General features: G+C 38.8%; 1 protein-coding gene across 2 annotated transcripts; it reads right to left on the reverse strand.

Annotated features, from left to right (window-relative positions):
• Window positions 1-745: 745 nt before the first annotated feature.
• LOC139607498 (rho GTPase-activating protein 42-like) lies at window positions 746-17501 on the reverse strand. 2 transcript variants are annotated; one of them, XM_071460405.1, is made up of 24 exons: window positions 17202-17501; window positions 14718-14813; window positions 14551-14612; window positions 11959-12030; window positions 9881-9982; window positions 9670-9780; window positions 9059-9163; window positions 8423-8552; window positions 8205-8305; window positions 7680-7789; window positions 7486-7564; window positions 7163-7202; window positions 7005-7067; window positions 6779-6853; window positions 6578-6662; window positions 6435-6493; window positions 6153-6258; window positions 5522-5681; window positions 5260-5410; window positions 3370-4086; window positions 3077-3236; window positions 2681-2752; window positions 2458-2537; window positions 746-1424 (listed from the first exon to the last, which is right to left on the reverse strand). In XM_071460405.1, the coding sequence occupies exons 1-24, from the start codon at window positions 17353-17355 to the stop codon at window positions 1336-1338; spliced, it is 2979 nt and encodes a 992-aa protein (XP_071316506.1). In that variant the 5' UTR covers window positions 17356-17501; the 3' UTR covers window positions 746-1335. The 2 variants fall into 2 exon arrangements, with proteins under 2 accessions (XP_071316506.1, XP_071316507.1); XM_071460406.1 differs by having other exon boundaries at window positions 1185-1424; window positions 6578-6653; window positions 17202-17492.
• Window positions 17502-19010: the final 1509 nt, after the last annotated feature.

Raw genomic sequence — 19010 nt, forward strand, 5'->3', positions numbered from 1 at the left:
GCCCCTTTAGGATGCATTTTAATCGCTTTGGTGAGCCCCTGACTGCCATCAGGAAAAAAAAAAAAAATTTGTTTTAAGGTTTTGCTTTATGACCAAATAACCACACAACACTCTCGTCAGCTTCAGCTCTAATTTGTGTTTCATGCTAATTATCAAATGTTGGCAAGCTAACATGCTAACCTAAGATGGTTAACATGGTGACATTATACCTGCTCAATATTCAGTGTGTCAGCATTGTCATTGTGAGAATGTTAGTATTCTGACGTTAGCATTTAGCTCAAAGCACCGCTCTGTCCAAGCACAGTCTAAAATACAACAGTACTCGCATGGCTGTAAATTCTTAATCTTGTTTTGTCTCTGGTTTTAAAACCAACTCAACAGTAATGTCAAATTACAACATGTAAATAAACAAGTAAGACATAGAGCATGTTGCATACGAATATGAGGGTTTCACAAAGAAAGTAAGACAAGATCCTGCTAAACGCTAACTATGTATGTATGCACATAAATATATTCAATTGATGACTAATCTATGAAACTAGCTCAAAAGAACATGAAAGTTGAAAAAGAGGGACATATTTTGTTTGTAGTGAATTTTCCTCACACTTTTTAGATTGTCCAGCCAGAGTTCAATATATGTGTAACAGATAACTGTGGTGAAAACTGTGGTGAATTCAGAAACCATTAATGACGCATTTGCTTTAAACATAGCAAAACAGCAGTGAACATAAATTGAGACTACAAATAGAAGCCAAAGTATTCGTCCTTTATTCACACAGCATAAAACTGACAAAGACAGTAGGATGAAGGTGTTGTGACCGGATTGAATGTTAGACCAACTGTTCATACTGCTCCAGTACAGAAGTGTGAAGACTTTATCTCTGGACAGTTATAACATTAATATGATTATTTACAAACACATAAATTACCAAGATTGATATACAAATACTGTTCAAATGTACCTTGCAGACACTTCTGATGCAGTCTTCTCATGACTCTCAGCAAGACGGCTGAACACAAACATAGAAGAGGAGCTGATAATGTTGATTAAGTGAAGCCAACAAGTCAGATATTAACATCTATTGTATTCTAAGCTGCTTGGTTAACATGGTTCAAATATAGTAGTCAGATATACATACAGTACACACACCTTTCAGATCCAGCCACAGTAGTCTGACAAACATACTGTTCAGTGATAGCAGTCACAGTTAAAAGTTAAATATATTATAGCTTTGGTCAGCAGCACAGATTGCTACTGTATGCACTGTAGATCCTTAAAGTCTGAGTTAGCTCTTTGTGTTATTCAGTGATGTGGTGACGACGTCATCAGGGGTGTCACATGTAAGTGATGTAGTTTTCAGGTATGAGGCCCGTTCTGCCGTTGTACGTCGCCTGAAGCCAACCTGGTTCCACAGATGGATACACTGCAGACACAAACAGCTCAACTCAGCAAGTAAACAAAGACCTTCATATATAAAACAATCAAAAGTCATCATGTGCAATGACTTACACAGTCCTCTTGAGACATGGAAATTTCACTGCAATTTCTAAACAGATCTTAATTTCCTGCTAGCTATGTGAGCATACTACAGATTTGCAGTGAGCTGTACTACAACATAAAGTACACAATCAGTAAACTGCGACTGTCCCACTGCTGGGTCACTAATACAAAGACATTGTTGAGCTGCCAAGCATTATTCAGACCCACAGACCTTTACATTCAATTAATTAAAATACCCAAAATGCATCAAATAAGTTTCATTGTAATTGTAATTTAATGTAGCCACAAAGAATGACCTCAAAATCATTTTGTACTCTTAAAAGAATCCTTGGAACAAGAATGGGTTTTTTTTAAGTTATTTTTTGGCATTTGTAAGCTTTTATTTATAGAACAATGGCGAGTCACAGGAAATGGGACAGAGAGTAGGAGAATGACATCCAGGAAGGAGTATTGTAGTTGTGGCTAGGAGTCAAACTGGGGACCAGCCTACTCAGCACTCACTAACCCACATGGTATGTGCCCTAACCACTCAGCCATCAGGTCGGCCCCTGATCCAACTTTATTTTAATTAATTTAACATTTTGAGGTGAACGATATGAGCACTGAAAGTTAAGGAATACAAGAGATTACAGGAGTTTATTATCAATAACAAATAAAGATTAAGAATAAAGAAAGACTTAGTGCTAAACTAGTTGATTAGTGACAGCCTGACAGAAAATAATCAGTGACTATTTTGATGAAATTTTGTCAACAAAACAGAAACTCTAAAATCAAAACACACTTTTTCAAACACAGCCCAGGAACACCTTGTACTTTATTTAAACCTGGCATTCAAATGCAGTCTGTATCTGGATATGTTATATGTTATATGGATATGGAAAAACACTCGTTAATATCAGGTGTCCATGGGACCAAAGATTTCCTCAGGAAATGAAACCCATGAGTGGTTTTCTTACCATTTGAGAACAGCGCCCCCTGTGGAAAACTGAGCTCATGGCTGTGCTCGGCCTCACAGGAGTACAGAGCTTTTGCTTCCCTAGGAGACAAAAAAATATAATCAGTAAAATTAGTGATTAGTGATTAATATGTTTTATTTTGCTTGAGCAGCCGTAAGGCTTCAATGACAGCTTCAAGACTAAAAAGGTTGTGCAACCACAAACAACCCCAAAACCAACATACCTTCCTGAAGAACATATGTCTAATGCTGAGGAGAATACTGAACTCTCACGTTGTGGTAGTCTGACCGATAATCTGTAACACACAAACACAAAATTTCCAGCTTCAGTACATACCACTAAATACATTTCCTGAGATAATTTCCAGTTTTTATTGAGAGAGTGACTATGTCAACAGAAAAAAATAATTCCTGAAAATCACACCAATGATGCCTGAGATGTCACAGTTTAAAATATGTTAAAAATGTGATAAAATTGGATGATTGTTTCTTCAGTCAGCCATGTGCTCTTGTTTTCTCCAGGAATAAACCATCCATGACCTAAGATCTATGTGTCTTCTCCTTCTCAGAGAGCACAGATCAAAGGCAAAGCACTGCATAAGTCTGAGACCGACACTCACAGTGATCCAGGCCTCTGGTAACCATTGGTGGATGTGGCAGCAGAGTGTTTCGCCATCAGATCAGAGCCACACCGGACGTGTGAAGCTTTATGTCTATGTGTTGCGTCTCGTGGGTCAAACGACATAAGACTCTGTACGGATCCGTGACAGCTTTTATAATCTGCGACAAAACATGACAAATCAGAACTGACCATTAACAGGGAAGTGACAGACATTTAAACTGTCATCACACTGTCAACACCACCTTTAGCTCCATCTTCATATTTTTGCAACTACAAAACAAATGTACGCACCCTCAGAGATGTGTAGGGAGGTGAGAGAGGAAGATGTGGAAAGTTGGTAGGGAAACAATGAAGAGGAGGAGGAAGAGGAGGAGGAGGCAGTCCTGTAAGCAGTCCTGTGCTGTCGAGCAGGAGAGGTAGAGTCCGTCACTTTGGTTTCTGTGACAGTGGAAGAAGTGCTGGACGCATTTCTTTGATCCACCGAATGAGTGCTCTTCAGAGAGGAGACGGACGACACTCTCTGAACAGGCTGCTCCCTGAGAGAGGAGGCGTGCTCCACTGAAGCGTGCTGGGTGGAGGTGGTGGATGTGGAGGCTCTGGAGGGAGATCTTGACTCTTTAACAGAGGACAAGGAGGCAGTTGAGTTTCCTTCAACAGACAAACTTCTCTCTGCAGAGAGTAAAGAGGATGTGGAGGAGGACACAGAGGAAGTCTGCTGGGCTGGAGTGAGCTGGGAGGAAGTCCTGGAGGATGAGGAAGGCGTGACGAGAGGGGGGGCGACGCTGTCTGTCGGGTGCTTCTGATCCTTCCCGTTTGAGGAGTTGTGGGAGGGGGAGGAGGAGGAAGCTGCAGGAGGAGATGCAGGCACTGTGGAGGACGAGCTGGGTTCGGCAGCAGGAGAGGACGGAGGAGAGGTCTGAGACAGTCCGTTCTTCTCAGAGGAGTGTGAGGACAGAGACTCCTGGCTGCCCATCGGAGTTGTGCTGGGGCTGCTACTGAATGTGTCACCTAGAGGAAGAAATGGAAACACATTACATCATAAGGAGACTGAATGACACTGACGACATCAAGGCTCCTGTTCAAGCAGCTGAGTGGTCTGAGGATCATCCCACCGCTAATGTCTTAACCCATGAATTTATAGATTAAAGTCAACTGACTGTTCTTCTTCTTCTTTTTTGTTTTACAATGTCATGCTCTATTGCATGGTAATGCAGCTGAGAGCCGGCAGGGACTAGTTTAAAAACTCTTCCATGCTGGTGCATTAAAGTGCTTGGTCAAAGCTTTAATATCTGAGTTTTGAGAGCTGGCATGACACTGCATCACAAAATGCTGAATGAACAAGAAAGACATGAGCTCACTAATGTCAAAATACTTGACATTACTTTTAAAATAATAATAACTTTATTTTCATTGCATGTTTACAAAACCTACTTAAGTAAAACCACAGAAGTATCATTACCAGTGTAAAGTATCAAAAATGAAAGTGCTTCTTCCGCAGAAAAATGGCCACTGAGATTGTTTTACTATTAAATGTGGAATTATTATTGTTGTATTAATTGTTGTTGATTGTAACAAAATACTAATCTAATTTTTTTTTAACTTTTTACAGGTGGAAGTGTCATGGAGCTAGTTTTAACAACTTTTCTAACAGTTAGTTTAGTCCATTGGTTCCCAACCTGTATTGCCAATTTTATTTTATTTTATAAATATTAGAGACATTATGACATATTAGATACATTTATGATGATCTTTTATGGATTTATAAAAAATCTAATATTGATTTTTTAAATCAGATTTATATAGTTTTACCTCTTGGTGCCTCATTTTTTAAAACAAAACCATCTGATAGGAAATCACTCTTTGGAACTGCTAAAAACATATGTACATCTGAATGCATTTATGTAAACAGTCAGGCAAAAAGGTTTATTAATGTTTTGTATCATATATTTTTTTAATGTAAAATCTTTATCTGAAAAGTAACTACTAGCTATATCTGTCAAATAAATGTGGTGTAGTAAAAGTTCTCTATTTCCCTCTAGAAAAAGTAAAGGTTGCATAAAACACTCAAGTTCAAAATTGCATTTATGCACAGCACTTGAGTAAATGTACTTTGTTACTGTCCATCAATGTTGGAAGGACATATGATGAGTTACAGGAGCTGCAGGCTGCAGAGAGACTCACTGTCGTTGTCTGCCAGGCAGAGAGCAGGAGGGTAAAGACGAGCCTTCCTCTTTCCAGATGACAGACAGATGGCCTTGTTCCTCCGAGGAGTCGACCGAGAGGACGGAGCCTGAGGTAACGGCACTGACAGGTCTGGAGCCTCACCAAAGATCTGACAGAAACATACAGTATAAACGTCTGTTAGGTGTGTGTGTGTGTGTGTGTGTGTGTGTGTGTGTGTGTGTGTGTGTGTGTGTGCGTGTATGTTTATGTGTGAGCATGCCTTATCGTGGTTTTCAATGATAATCTCCACCACAATGTTCTGAAACTTGATGTTCATCATGGCGGCCACTGTCTCTTCCTGTGACCTCATCAACGTGGGGCCAAAGATCATTCCCAGGTTGGACACAGTCATCAGGTTCTGGTCACTGTGAGAGGACACCCTGCACACACAAATACAATTTAACAAGTGATTGTAACCCAAGTTTCAGTTCATGTACTCCTGCTAGTTCATCTATCAGCATTTAAATGTTAATATATTTTCAATCATAATTATTTTTGATAATTTGAGATTTGTGCAGCTAAAGCCAATAATTTATTAAAAGGTGTCAATTTAATGAAATTTTAACTGTAATCTGTGAAAGTATTTACAGTTTGCAGTTTGGATTTATTCATCTTGTTAGGAGTCTTTTCATGTATGGATTTCACTTAATCTCATTAAAATCTATCACTGTTTTAAATTTTTCATTGTTTTTCCCATTTTGCCTACAAATTGACTGTCAGATGTTTGTAATAAAGCAAAAAGAGTTTTATGGTGTGAAGATGATGTTCTTTTCACAAGCATTTTAGGAAAATATTAAACGTTTTCCAGGCACTGAACAATGAAAGCACGGAAGGTGTTAACATGTACATACTTGAGGAGGTGGTTGGTTAAGAGGTCCAACATTGCTCTGTTTTTTTCTGGTAGTTTGTGAACAAAAGCATGAATGGCTCTCACTCTATACTTTTGGTCATCATACTCTGTGAAACAAGGAAAGGGATATGAGTCAGTGGTGGTGAGGTGGCGAGGTGGTGAGATGATCTGCTTCTGTGTATATGACATGTAATGTAGCACGAGGCAATAAATTCAGTCCAAATACTGTGGAAACATCATACTCTGTCTGTGTACGTTGTGATTTGACTCAACAAGCTCTTACTTGCAGCCTTGATGAACTCTTTATGCAGTCTGTAGGTCAGCAGTGGTTCTGCCAGACACCTGTATGTGCATTAGAAATCATGAATTCATGAATTATGAGAAGTGCTGTTCAGAAAGACTGTTTTGTACTATACATCATATTACCTGAAGTAATTCTTTAGGCCGCTGGTGATGGTCTTGTTGTCCCAGGCATCTGCATCCAGCTGCATGTCAGAGGAAGCTGTGGCCGCTACAGTAAAGTAGAGAGTTCATAATTCCTCTATAGATGTAAATTTTCATTTGCTTTTTGATTGTGACTAATTGTGCTGAGCTTCCCCATGTAGGGAGGAACATCATAAATCTTACCAAACACACTCGTCATCAGCCGCTGCACTTTGGAGTTGACTCCTCCAATCCTGTACAGTCCAAGGGTGGTAATGCCTACGCACACACACACACACACACACACACACACACATAGACACATACATAGAAACATATTTAAACATAGTTGGTAAATCAACAACGTAGATATAGTACTTATAATAATTAGTTTGATCATGATCATACACATTTTATGGAGGAGGAATACCTCTTGTTTCCACCAGCTCAATACACTTCTTCACAAAGTTGAAGCCTGCCTCATTGAGAAATGCTGTAAAACAAAAAAGCAAACATAACTTAAATTTCTGAATAACAAATGACAAATAAACTGCACCATTTAAGAACAGAATGAATCAAGTTACTTACTCTCCTCCTTTTTGCTCAGTAAAGAAGGAAGAGTGTATATCTGAAGACAGAAAGATGAAAAAGTCAAATGTTATTCATTTTACACATTATTTTTTCAGTGCTATGTTGCTTAACTTAATAAATGTATAACATAAACCTGTGTTTGCATTACTTTAAAATGCTGTATGGCTTAATAAGAATCTTGTTTTTGTGAAGAAGCCAGTTTCATTGACGTAGATGAAATTACAATGCCCAACTGTAGTGTAAGTCACAATTTGAAAACCTTTTCTGTGCAACCTAAATGCCTCACTGATGATACTCCTAAATTGAACATATACTCATACAGGTTCTTTTCCATCCATTGCCTCCATCCACAGCCGCCTGTTGGCCTCGGAGAGCGCTTGTAGGGTGATGACGCCATGTCTGTCGAGAAAGAGACATATTTTTACCCGAGCACAATCCAGCAGTAGAAATATATTAGCAATATATTTTAATTTATTTATTCCACAGACACCTCTCTGTCATCTTTCCCTCTCACCTCTCCACCACCTCGATGTCGAAGCAGAAGCGTTTGTCGATTGAATCAGTCTTCCTTCTGACACACGAGCGCAGCCTGAACATCTCTGGTGTGCCGTTCACCACGCCATTCTGTTCACAGAGAGATGTGTTTGCAATGTGCATTCGATACGTGGTAAAGTCACAACATCTGGGCTTTTGATATTGTAGCAAAGAAACTGATTAAACTTAACTCAATAATTTTTTATTATATTGGTATTTTTTATTACTTCAAACTTTTCAATTTGTTTCAAAACACTACAGAAATGAACTCAAATAACAATAGCTGGAGCTAAGTAATCCATGTCTTTTTGTTTCTGTCAAAGCTGCATTAACAGCACATGAGAATGCTGTTAGCAGGGACAGTTTTGAGAACTTTCTTGCTTCTTCATTCAAGTGCTTTTGGGAACCTGCGACTTTTACGCCAGCTATCATGATTTTTACTGAATGGGCTAAAACATTTAATGACACTGGTATTTAACCATACTCATCCGTGCTGCCAGCTCACCTGTCTGCTGGCTGGCCTGGCCTCTGTGTTACTCATGGTGAACATCTTGGAACTTTTTTCATAAGTACAGTAGTATCTGGTCCACACGCTGCCCAACGGACCTACAGTATAATACATGACACACATTTCCATGCAGGTGCACATGAGTTAGACTTTCTACACAGCATACGTGAGATAAAGAGACAGAGAGAAGAAAATTTGATTTCTGTATAGCTTACGTTTCTCCTGTATGTACAGATATCCCTCCATGGTAAAGCAGCTGGGGGCTTTGAAGTCTTCTTCTGCTGATCGGATCCTCTTCATCAGCCTCTCAACCTCAGCACGTGTACTTTCAAAGTTATTGCGAGCCTTAACAACAAACATATGTGTTAGATACTACATTGAAAGGAGGCTTGCATACATCATCTCATTTGCATTTAAAAGAAAAGGGCCAGCTTTTATCCATAAAAAAGGCTGCAACAATGACACACAAGTTTGCACTAAAATGCAAAAGCTAATCTGCATTTAAATTGCCAGAAATTAAAGGACAAACTGAGGGGGGCTGATAGTGAACAAACTGAACTATTGAGGCAATAAAATATGTGAGTCTGTACGTCTGTAAGACCAAGACTTATTAAAGCTGTCGTTGAAAGTAGTTCACATAGTGTGTTTTATTATGTTAGCAGTACCAGGTGTGTGAGGTTTTCTTACAAGTTAACACTTACTTAAACAAGTAGTGCCAGATGCATCCAAAATTGACTTTCAAATACTTTCTCTTAATGGCTTATGAGGTAGGTAGACCACATGGAATAAAGTAGTTAGAGATACTATTTACAAGTGGCATCAGGCCCGCATTTGTAAACACACACACTTACATTCTGCAGGTTGAACTGAAGCTGCTGCTTGTAGGGTTCAAACTCACTGGCCAGCTCGTAGCCCTCATGGTAGAATGTAAACAAACCCTGCAGGAAGGCTAATAGCTGAAGGGCAGAGGGAGAGATCCACAGGAAAAATGTTGGATGAGGGCTTTGTAGTTTTAAGTATGACGAGAGGATTACAAAAGAATGACTGTCAGTCATCTGCTCAATCAATCAAAATAGCCTCTGCAGGAGAAACCCCCCGATTTCTGCCTGTTGTTTGATTTTCTACCCTTGTTTACTTTACAACAAAGAGTTTCCCTCTCTGTCAGGCGGGAGAGATCTCCATGCAGGAAGTGCAGCTACAGCAACAGGAAGTGGGCTTTACTGATATGCATCATTAAAACATTTTCATCACTGGCCAAACAGTATGTGTAATGCGTGTTTTTCAGAATCTGGCTTAGCCGCCTTTCCATGATCATGTCTGTCTCTCAACTTGACACAGGAGGCTGATACTGACAAAACCTCGTGTATTACAAATGAAATGTCTATCTTGGGATGAAAATGCACAGCTGACTTGGCTAAAGTGAAATAAAAAACGTGACCATAATGTGTGTATGTGAACTCACCGGCTCCACAAATTCAAACTTCTTTCTCTCCTGCACCTCTTGGATCTTGAAGACATACTGCAGTGATGCATCATAAAAAACCTGCCTGTCCTTACTCATCTGTGAGTCAGCCTGCAAACGAAACCAGCAACAATACACTTAGACTACTTTAAGGTAACTAACACACGTGGGACAAACTAGGTGTGTGTTTACTAGGAATTGGACAGTCTACCTCGTGTAGATGCGATTCTTTCTTTTTGGAGGACAGGCTGAGGTGTTTCTCCAGAACAGAGTAGTACCTTTCTGTCTCCTTGTCAAACTGCTTCTTTCCCTCCTGGGGAAGACAAGGGGAGGACATGAGCAATGAATAAAAAAGCAAGCTTGTGAAGTTTTACATTTGTTAATAAAGGTCTTTAAATTCCCATTTTTTATATATGAAGAATGTCAGACTTACACTACTTGAATACTATACATGTCCTGTTCTCCAGCCCTTTACATATCTTTCACTGAGACTAAGATTTTTGGTGCTTATATGATACCTGAGTTGCTATACCAGTCAAGCCAAAATGATATGTTTGATACTTTACTCTGAGGTATATTAAGATATTTTTCTATGTTTTCTTATACATTTAAAAATGAATTGTTTATACATTTCTCAAATGTAATAGTATTTATTATTATAGTAAAAAATGCAGCCACACAAGACAGAATTTTATGAAATAAACAGAACAGAGTTTAGGTCATAATTTATCTAAGTCACTAAATATCTGATTAAAAAATTGGTAAATACAAGAATCTTACTAGTCTCTCTTACCAGATTTTAGTACTTTATAGTTTTCAATACTATTACTGTACTACTTACACAATTTAGTCAGTACTCAAAAAGTATTGAAGTTTTATACCCAATCCAACCGTGCAGAACATAATAAATGAATAAATAAAAGCAACAACACAAAGAGTCTACAAGCAGGTTTAATTTATCCTTAGCATGCTACGTTTGCAAACTAGCACAAAACAATATCAACTGACGTTGACATCAAGAACATCAAGACTAGTTTACTAGCTCTTTGAGGCTGTACTTACATGGTAACATGAGACTATATTAACATGCTGATGTTTAGTTTTGGCTATAAACCAAAGAACTGGAGCCTTGACTATCTGCAGCAAATATCATGGTAATCCATCCCATAATTGTTAAAACCTTTCACTCTGAATCACAAACGTCAACCTCATGGTGGTGCTAGAGGAAACATCAGGGGCTCACCAATGTCAATAAGATTTGTCCTGTTGGGACCACAAATGTTTGTACCAAATTTCAGGTCAATGCATCCGATAGCTGTCAGGATATTTTCATTACTGACCAAAAAACTGACACAGCCTTGCTGCTTTGGCTCAAAATACCAAAATGCCACAAATCAGCAGTGAGATCACAGCATCCTTGCAAATATCTGCACAACATCCTGTATCTGTTTTTTCAAAAGCGACAAGTGGGATTTTGGGATGAACTAACACTCCTGCTCTGAGGGGCAAAAAGCTATTACATAGTCCAGTGGGACCATTAATAATCTAAATGACAAGACTCTGCCAAAATATTTAGGACAACAGCTCTTTTCCAAAACAGCTGCAGCTACAAAACCCAAATGTCCAACCCCTCTTTCTTGCTCAACACCAGTGTGAGGATGTACTGCTCACACACTCCTGCTACATTCCTCGATAAATACTGAGGAACAAGTTGTGATTTCACTTTCAGGATTAGTTTTAGCTGTGACCAGTTCTATTTTTTTAAACCCTGCCTACCACATGACATTGCTATCTCTGCCTCTTTTTCTGCCTAAAAAGAGAGCAAAGGGGGAAAAAAATGAGAAAAACTGAATTGTAAGACTTGAGACAGCTGCTGAAACCAGACACCACACTCGCTTTGTGTTTACACTGCCTAACTGAGTTCAACTATCTGTCTGTGACGTGTTCCCTGTCTTGCCTTCCAGCGTCCGTTCCCATGACCTTGCTACTGACACTGGACTGTGATCCATCGTTTATCTGAACAAATTGGATTCCCTGACCATTGACTGAGAGACCGACTGGGACCAGACCAGAGCAGGATGATCTGTCTGATCACCACCCACAGTGTTAGATTTAATGAGCTGAGCTTCACATACTGGTCTGGTTAAAATCTCAGCAGAGACAGTGTGAAGACTTGAACATCACCTAGGTTTCTTTCATATAAAAAAAAAATCACAGCAAAAGTTAAATGGTTCAGCTACCATATGATAGCAATCTGCTCAGCTTCAATTCCAACAACTGCAGGTATACCTTAACAGCTCCAATCTGCTCCTTACGAAACCTCTCAAGCGGTGAGATCAGCACGTCATCAGCGTTTTGGATCTGAGAGAGGGAAAAAAACACAACAATCATCTCAGGTTGTACATGCTTAAACCAGCAATACAATAAGACAACAGGTCAGTCCCTGTTCCACAAGGACTGCAGTAGTGACTTCAGTGTTTTACTTAAATCTAATTGTTCTTGTCTTTTATTTTTCTGAGAATTTTGTCTAAAAGAGACAAATTCACTGACATTTTAGCCATTTATGGGTAGATGTTAACACTGTACACTCAGGAAAAAAGTCAAATTTCAGTCACGTAACTAGAATCTCCCTGTGTATCACAAGAGTTTTCAAAATATTTCAGTGAAGACATTCACTTGATCTTAATACAGCGCTTCACAAATTACTTACCATTATTACTTGATCTATTTTATGACGATCTCATTTAGTATTTTAGTTAACTGGGAGCCTGAATCATGCAATGTAATACATTGAGTATTTTATAGATTTTGCTTATAGTTGTTAAACAAGTTACAGAAATGTAGATGCAAATACTCCAATGGAAATAGTACTGAGCCAGAACCAACTTTTCTGCCTGTATAAGTAGCAACACAAATTAGGTAGAGGGACTACACAGCATTTCACTGCAATACGACCAAGTCTATGTAAGATTACCCAGAAAAAACTGTGAAACTGCGTAACATGTATTTGACTAATCTAATAGCAAACATAAGACTGTGCTAACAGAACAGGCCAATCTAAAATATCTGGACTTGCTTCAGAGTAAGTGCAATTTCCTCTGACTTTGCCCCTGACTTAGCCCCTCTGGATATACCCTGACCTGGATGACTGAGATTCTTCACACATGAACCAAGTCTGGCAAATTTCACCAGAAACCTCCAAACCTAAAATAAACATGGTGCAATTGTGGTCATGTTTTTGTAGCGGGCTGTACAGTGTGTATGAGAAACTCATGGTTGATGTTGAGGCTTGAGCCAAGGAAAGGTTATCAGACCTCTGGTGTTTATCTTTGGTCTCGGTCCTCTTTAGTCATGAGTCTATATATTGCAAGTCTCGGTCACGTCTTGCTTTGTTCTGTCCAGTTGATTTAAGCATTAGACTCTAAATAACTTCCCAGCCCTGCATCATGACTTCACTTTTACTTCAGTTTTGTGCAGCATCAGAACCCAAAGAATGGTCTGCTGTCTTTCTATGTTCTTTCTTTTTAGCACACCACAATAAGAAGGATGGAAGTGAAAACTAAGAGGGCATTGTCAAATCTCTACGATTGTCCTTTCAGGTTGAACAGGTAGGTATTTCTGAGGAACCCATTTTCTGGAATTGCCCTTTAACTTAATAATGATGGTATTATTACAAGTTCAGACCTTTCAGCAGTGTTGCAGTTTTGCCACTCAAAGCGGAAACGCATACAATTAACACACACAGACACACACACACAGAGCAGACAAAACACACACAGGACCCTTTTATGGACTTTCCCAGGCAGTCAGGGTTGTGCTCAGTCTCACAGGGGAATTGGCAGAATAGGTTCCACATGGCTCCTCTGTAACTAGACCATGCACACAGCCACAAAGACACATACACACACATACACAGGGCTATACATCAGTTAGCATACAATGCACATACTGTAGATTGCACATGTGCAGAGGTTTGCCGACAAACACAGACTGTGCCAGACTCCAGTCACTCCCACACAAAGGCGTCTGGTTGATGGAGGGTCTCTGAGTCAAAAACCTTTTCACTTTTACTGGCACAAAGTTTTCCCTACGAATGTGTGAATCAGACTTGTGGGAAAACCAGATTACAGTTAGACACAAGAATGAGGAACCCAGTATGATGCATAGAGTGAATGTTATTGACAAAAACTGTAACTTTGAAACTTTCACTTGTTGAGTGTTTTTCTGTGTCCAAGTTGGGTCAGATTCATGGAGCAGAGACAGAGAAATTGCAAAACTACTTGTGGACAAAGGAAACAGTTGGTTTAGACTTTGGTGAAAGCAATTTGGTTAAGAAGAGGTTTTTGGTCCAATGGTATACTCAGCTCAGCACAAGATTCCTCAAGCAATGTAATTTCTTTCTATGGCCCTTCAGAAGTCTGAGGTTTCTATTCCCGACAGAATTTATATGAATCACAAACAAACATTTTGTATGTATTTTATGCAGATAAGGATGGTGTACAAAGACACAGAACAATCAGAAAATATTAAAAGCTGATAGAACATATAGAAAAACAATATTTTGTCCACTTAGAGTTGTTGTTATAGCAGCTATTTTTTAAATAGACATAGGTATCTAGGTAAAAGAAAACACTTACACTCCTAAATCTGATCACAAGAAAGTGCTATGCATATCTACTTTGTTATAATAGAGTGTAACTTAAAACATTGACTCATTTTCAATCTCACAACCAACAAAATGTCCTCAGTTTTGAAACTTTCCTTATTTCCTCTTTTAAAATGAAAAAAAAAAAAACTAAGGATTTGTGTTTTTGGCTGTCTCTGTCTAATCTCTCTCTTGCTCTCTCACACACATACATACAAACAAATGTTTTTTCTTACCAGTCGTTTTCTCTCCTCTTCCATGGTGCTCAAGAGCTGAGAGAACTCCTTTAAGGACTGAGCTGTAAAAGAAATTATACACCATATAGACAAATGTTGAAAGACAGATCATATTTTGTAGCCTCAGCTTCTGATGTTTTAGATCATTCAGGGCATTTTCACCTCACCTATGTTGACTTCATCATCAGTCTCAGCATCTCCAATACATTCAAACTGGAACTCCTGTAGAGACTGAGAGAAGCGCTGAACAGCAAGAGAAAGACCTGACAGAAAAACAGAGAGAGTTTCATTCAGTCACTTAAAGATAGTGCAACAATTTACTTATTGACATCATTTATTCATAACAAATTTCCTACTCATAAGTTATTTCCATGTTATGCACAAGAATGCTCTTGGCATCAGTTTGCATACTGCTATTATTAGTTCGACTCAATGCAGTGCTCCCAATTCCCCACAAAGCTACAAGCTACATCATTTATTCCCTCCTGTTCCAGAGAACAGTCACAAATTTTCTAAACTCTTGCATATCATCCACTGCTGAAACAGAAAGTGTCAAAGTCTGATGTGCACAAACTGCCACACCCTGCAGCAAACTCCGCTTAGCCTTACTCTCATAAAACTGTGTTTACGTGTCCAAACACTTCAATAGTAGCGTTTAATATCACCTTTTACTCTCTGAGGTGCACAAACACTTGGCACCATAAGGTACCATTCTCTTACACACATACCTATAACACTGCATTGTATGCCAGCTCCTGTAAGGCACTATTTCAATCACACCACTGCATTATACTAACACTAACAACCACTGCATTATACTAACACTATACTAACAACAAAAACAGTAAAATGTCCTTTGGTAACAGTTTATACCAAATTACTGCATGGAGCTCAGCAAAAGAGAACTGTGGCCAGGTTCCATGCATGAAAGACATTTAGACTATTAAAGACATGTTTATGTGACATCAGTAAATCAAACACATCAATCATTAATGTCAATATAGCTGTCATTCTGTAGGGTAAAAACTGTGCCATTCATTTTAAATATTAAATATAAGGTCAGTGCTCAAATATCTTAACTACAGCAGTCTACATCCTGCAATGTGCATGTTTCTGTTAAGTGATAATGGACTGTGTTAATGCAGCTTGTGGTCAGATGTCTACAAAACTTCAATGTGTTTCTCTTGTATTTATTACAGTGTTTTTCACTACAAAATCCCATTTGCGGAACTAAAACATGTGGACGTAAGATGGACGCACTCAAAGCCCTACCTGATTTTGAAAAGGTTTTCCAATAAGAACAGAATTTCCAGTCAGTAAAGGTAATAAATGTTAGCATATCACAAATAACAACAGCATCGTATCATTGTAATATCATATTTTCCTGGCACTGGTGATTGACAACCCAGTGTTCTGTACACTGTATGACCTGTCCTTGTTAACAATGCAGCGATCCTGTTGTTTTAGTTGCTGAGCACAGCATCTTGCGTGTGTATGGCAGGTAGTAACAGTGTTTACACCAATGACTTCAACCAGCAGGTGAGTCAAAGAAACCACAGGCAGCCATAAAGTGTAGGTGTGTCTGAGCCTAAACCTGAAGTGATCAAAAGAAGCTCCAAACAAGTGGGAGGTACCTGCTTTTCTAAAGTTTCAGCAGTGCATGAGTATCACAGCAGCCATCAAATTATCCAGCATACGCGTTTTTATTGTTATAAGAAGGTAACAAATTCCTTCTTTTGTAGTCAGTTATTAAATGTGCACCATATCTGTGGACCCAGAGCTATTGTTGAATTATTTGTTGGACAAACATTTACAACTGCAGACTTGCTGGATTACTGTACTGTACTGCTTATTGATGATTTATTAACATTTGATGACTGACCCTAACTAATACTTTTACCCTAATGGCTTGGCAGAAATCGAGAAACCCAAGACCCTTTACTAATAAACTTGATGACTTATTACAAAGTGCAAATGTACTTATTCATGATTTACCAACATTATTAAATGCATTATAACTGGATAGAAACTCACAGCCATGTTATTACCAAGAAATGACACACTGATGCAAGACTGTAATGAAAACAGCTTACCATCTTTAACATTGAATGTTCTTTCCTAATATAAACTATTTTAAGTTTTGCAGGCAGATAAACAGCTAATTAAACAGTATGTGTGAGTCAAATTGTCATACTATAATAAATCTGTAGTTGTTACATGTTAACAAGAGGTTTATAAATGTATTTTGGTTCAGATGTCTTGCAGCCCAGGAATTAAAGAGCTAAAAAAGCCATGCTACCATGCAGCAGCAGAACTGTTCACATGATTAGTTAACCTTTGATTACTGCTTTAAAAACCATATTTCAATGGTGCCTTACCAAAATGTCTATTCTTGTAACATTATATCAACACAATGGCCTATGCATATCACTGTGACCACCTATCTAACTGTGCTGTTAATACCATCAAACACAAGTCGGGGTAATAGACTATTATCTATTAAAGTCTAAAGTGCTAAACTCAGCGCATTGGCTGTGTCTGAATTGATGGCCTTGGGTTACCCCCCTGTTATCAGGCAGCTGCTGTTTGTGTAAACTCGTTGAACACGCATTTGTACTCCAAAAACAAGTGCTTAACCTGCGTGTACTTACTTCTGAGGGCAGATATGAGCATGTTCCCATCTTTGATGAGGTCTTTTATAAACCTGTTGGTGCGCTCCAGCTCTATCTCATGGCACTGCAGTCGCTCTCTGAACTCCGGACTGTCCAGGAAAGAATCGCTAAACTCCAGCGTCGGCAGACCCATCGATAAATTAATACACACAGCCAGTTATTGGATAAATACAGCAAAAGCCCTTTCTGTCCCCTCCGCAGGATTTACGAGAGAAAACAGTGTTTCGCTGTGCTCGGAGAAAATTGGTCCTTCCAGCTCTTTTTTTTTTTTTTCATGCCTTTCTCACTTTTCCCCCTCAGAACTTCCGGACACCGACACAGCAGAGCCGCTGACAGAGAGAGTTTAGCTAGGCTATATGACGGGCTCCACGCTGCTTCTCGCCCCTTTTTAATTTGAAACCTTCAAATATAACGCAGCTTTGACTTCTTGGCGACTCGCTGGTTGACAAAGAGACGCCGTCCGTCGCGAAAAGAAAGCAGTGAGACCTCAGTTGTTAAACGCTGCAGAGCTGTCGGCAGAGACCGCGGTGCTAACCCAGTCCACATACGGCTCTAAATGAAGGCTTGTTACTATGGGAACGGGAGACTCCTGCTGGCGCGTGCAAAAATCAGTGCAAAGTTTGCTACAATAAAAATTATAAAAACATAATCTGTGCTGTATGTGCGCCACAATAATAACAAAAGTAACAGTTATATTTTCCTATTCTTAACAAAGAGCAAAACTAGGCAACACTTTTTTACTCTGTATTTGGCTCTCATCCCCCAGCACATTGTTTTATGCAAATCTTTTAAAAATGCTACACAAATAATAATTTCATTAAAAAAAAAAAAAAAAGATAAGTTATTTACTAAAAAAAAAACAGCTGGGCATTGTAGCTGTAGGAGGTGCTCTCAGAAGTGATGAGCCTTCAAGAGGCTCTTGAAGCTAGAGGAGGACGCCTCTGCTCTGATCCAACCAAGCTTTTTTTTTTTTTTTTTTTTTTTAAAGCAAATAAATGTGAGGCACTGAAAGAGGTTGAAGTGGGAGTGCTGAGAGAAACGGCAGCTAAAGTCAGCTGTAGTGAAAGAACTGAAAATAATCAAAGGTTGAATGCTGAGTGATAAGTGTGAGTCAGTCAGTTCAATTAAGGAAGTTGACTTGAAGCATAAACACTGTAAACAATTTACATACACTGTTTCTTGACGTTTAAGTGAATTATGACCGACTGACCATTCCACAGATTTATTTCTAGCGGCCACTGGATTGCATTATGTCTCTCAATGACAAAAGACCACATATACTCACAGTAGTTTTTTTTTTTTTTTTTTCAAAAACCTGTTTTACCTCATTGATATGCTAATTTATGCAGCAAGCCTCACCACAATCTAATCAGATCATCTACTCCATATGGGGTACCTGTGGTGTACGTTTCTACTATGTAATGTTCGTAAAAGTGATCACGTTCACAAGAAGATGATTAAAGAGTTACAGATGCCAGCATGGCAACATTATCTCTTAAAAAATGTAATAATTTGAAAAGTATAAAAGACATCAACCTTTCAAATAGGAGCAAACATCAACTAAAGAAACTGGACATTTTGAAGTTTGAATCAAGTTCTGCTAGAGAGTACAAGTTGGAGCATACTTTGTCCAGGAGAGTAATGACAATATAGGTGAAATGACAATCACTACCTATCAAATGCAAGTTAATCAATTATAAAATTTGGATTTTGGATCTGGATAGTTTCTGTTCTGTTTTGCCGGGATTTTTTTGTATGGACTTAAAATGGAAAATCTAAATTGTGAAT

The sequence above is a fragment of the Trachinotus anak genome, unplaced genomic scaffold, assembly GCF_046630095.1.
Source record: "Trachinotus anak isolate AG129_WGS33_773 ecotype Australia unplaced genomic scaffold, CSIRO_AGI_Tana_v1 ptg000024l, whole genome shotgun sequence".
Taxonomy (NCBI): Eukaryota; Metazoa; Chordata; class Actinopteri; order Carangiformes; family Carangidae; genus Trachinotus; species Trachinotus anak.

What these genes read in the sequence shown, in the direction of transcription:
- LOC139607498 (XM_071460405.1), bottom strand. Translation starts at nt 17,355, where the DNA reads ATGGGTCTGCCGACGCTGGAGTTTAGCGATTCTTTCCTGGACAGTCCG. An exon ending in TTCAGTTCAACCTGCAGAAT is followed by an intron (nt 8,553 to 9,058) that starts GTAAGTGTGTGT and finishes TTTGTTGTTAAG; the next exon opens with GCTCGCAATAACTTTGAAAG. An exon ending in TCTGTACATACAGGAGAAAC is followed by an intron (nt 8,306 to 8,422) that starts GTAAGCTATACA and finishes ATTATACTGTAG; the next exon opens with GTCCGTTGGGCAGCGTGTGG.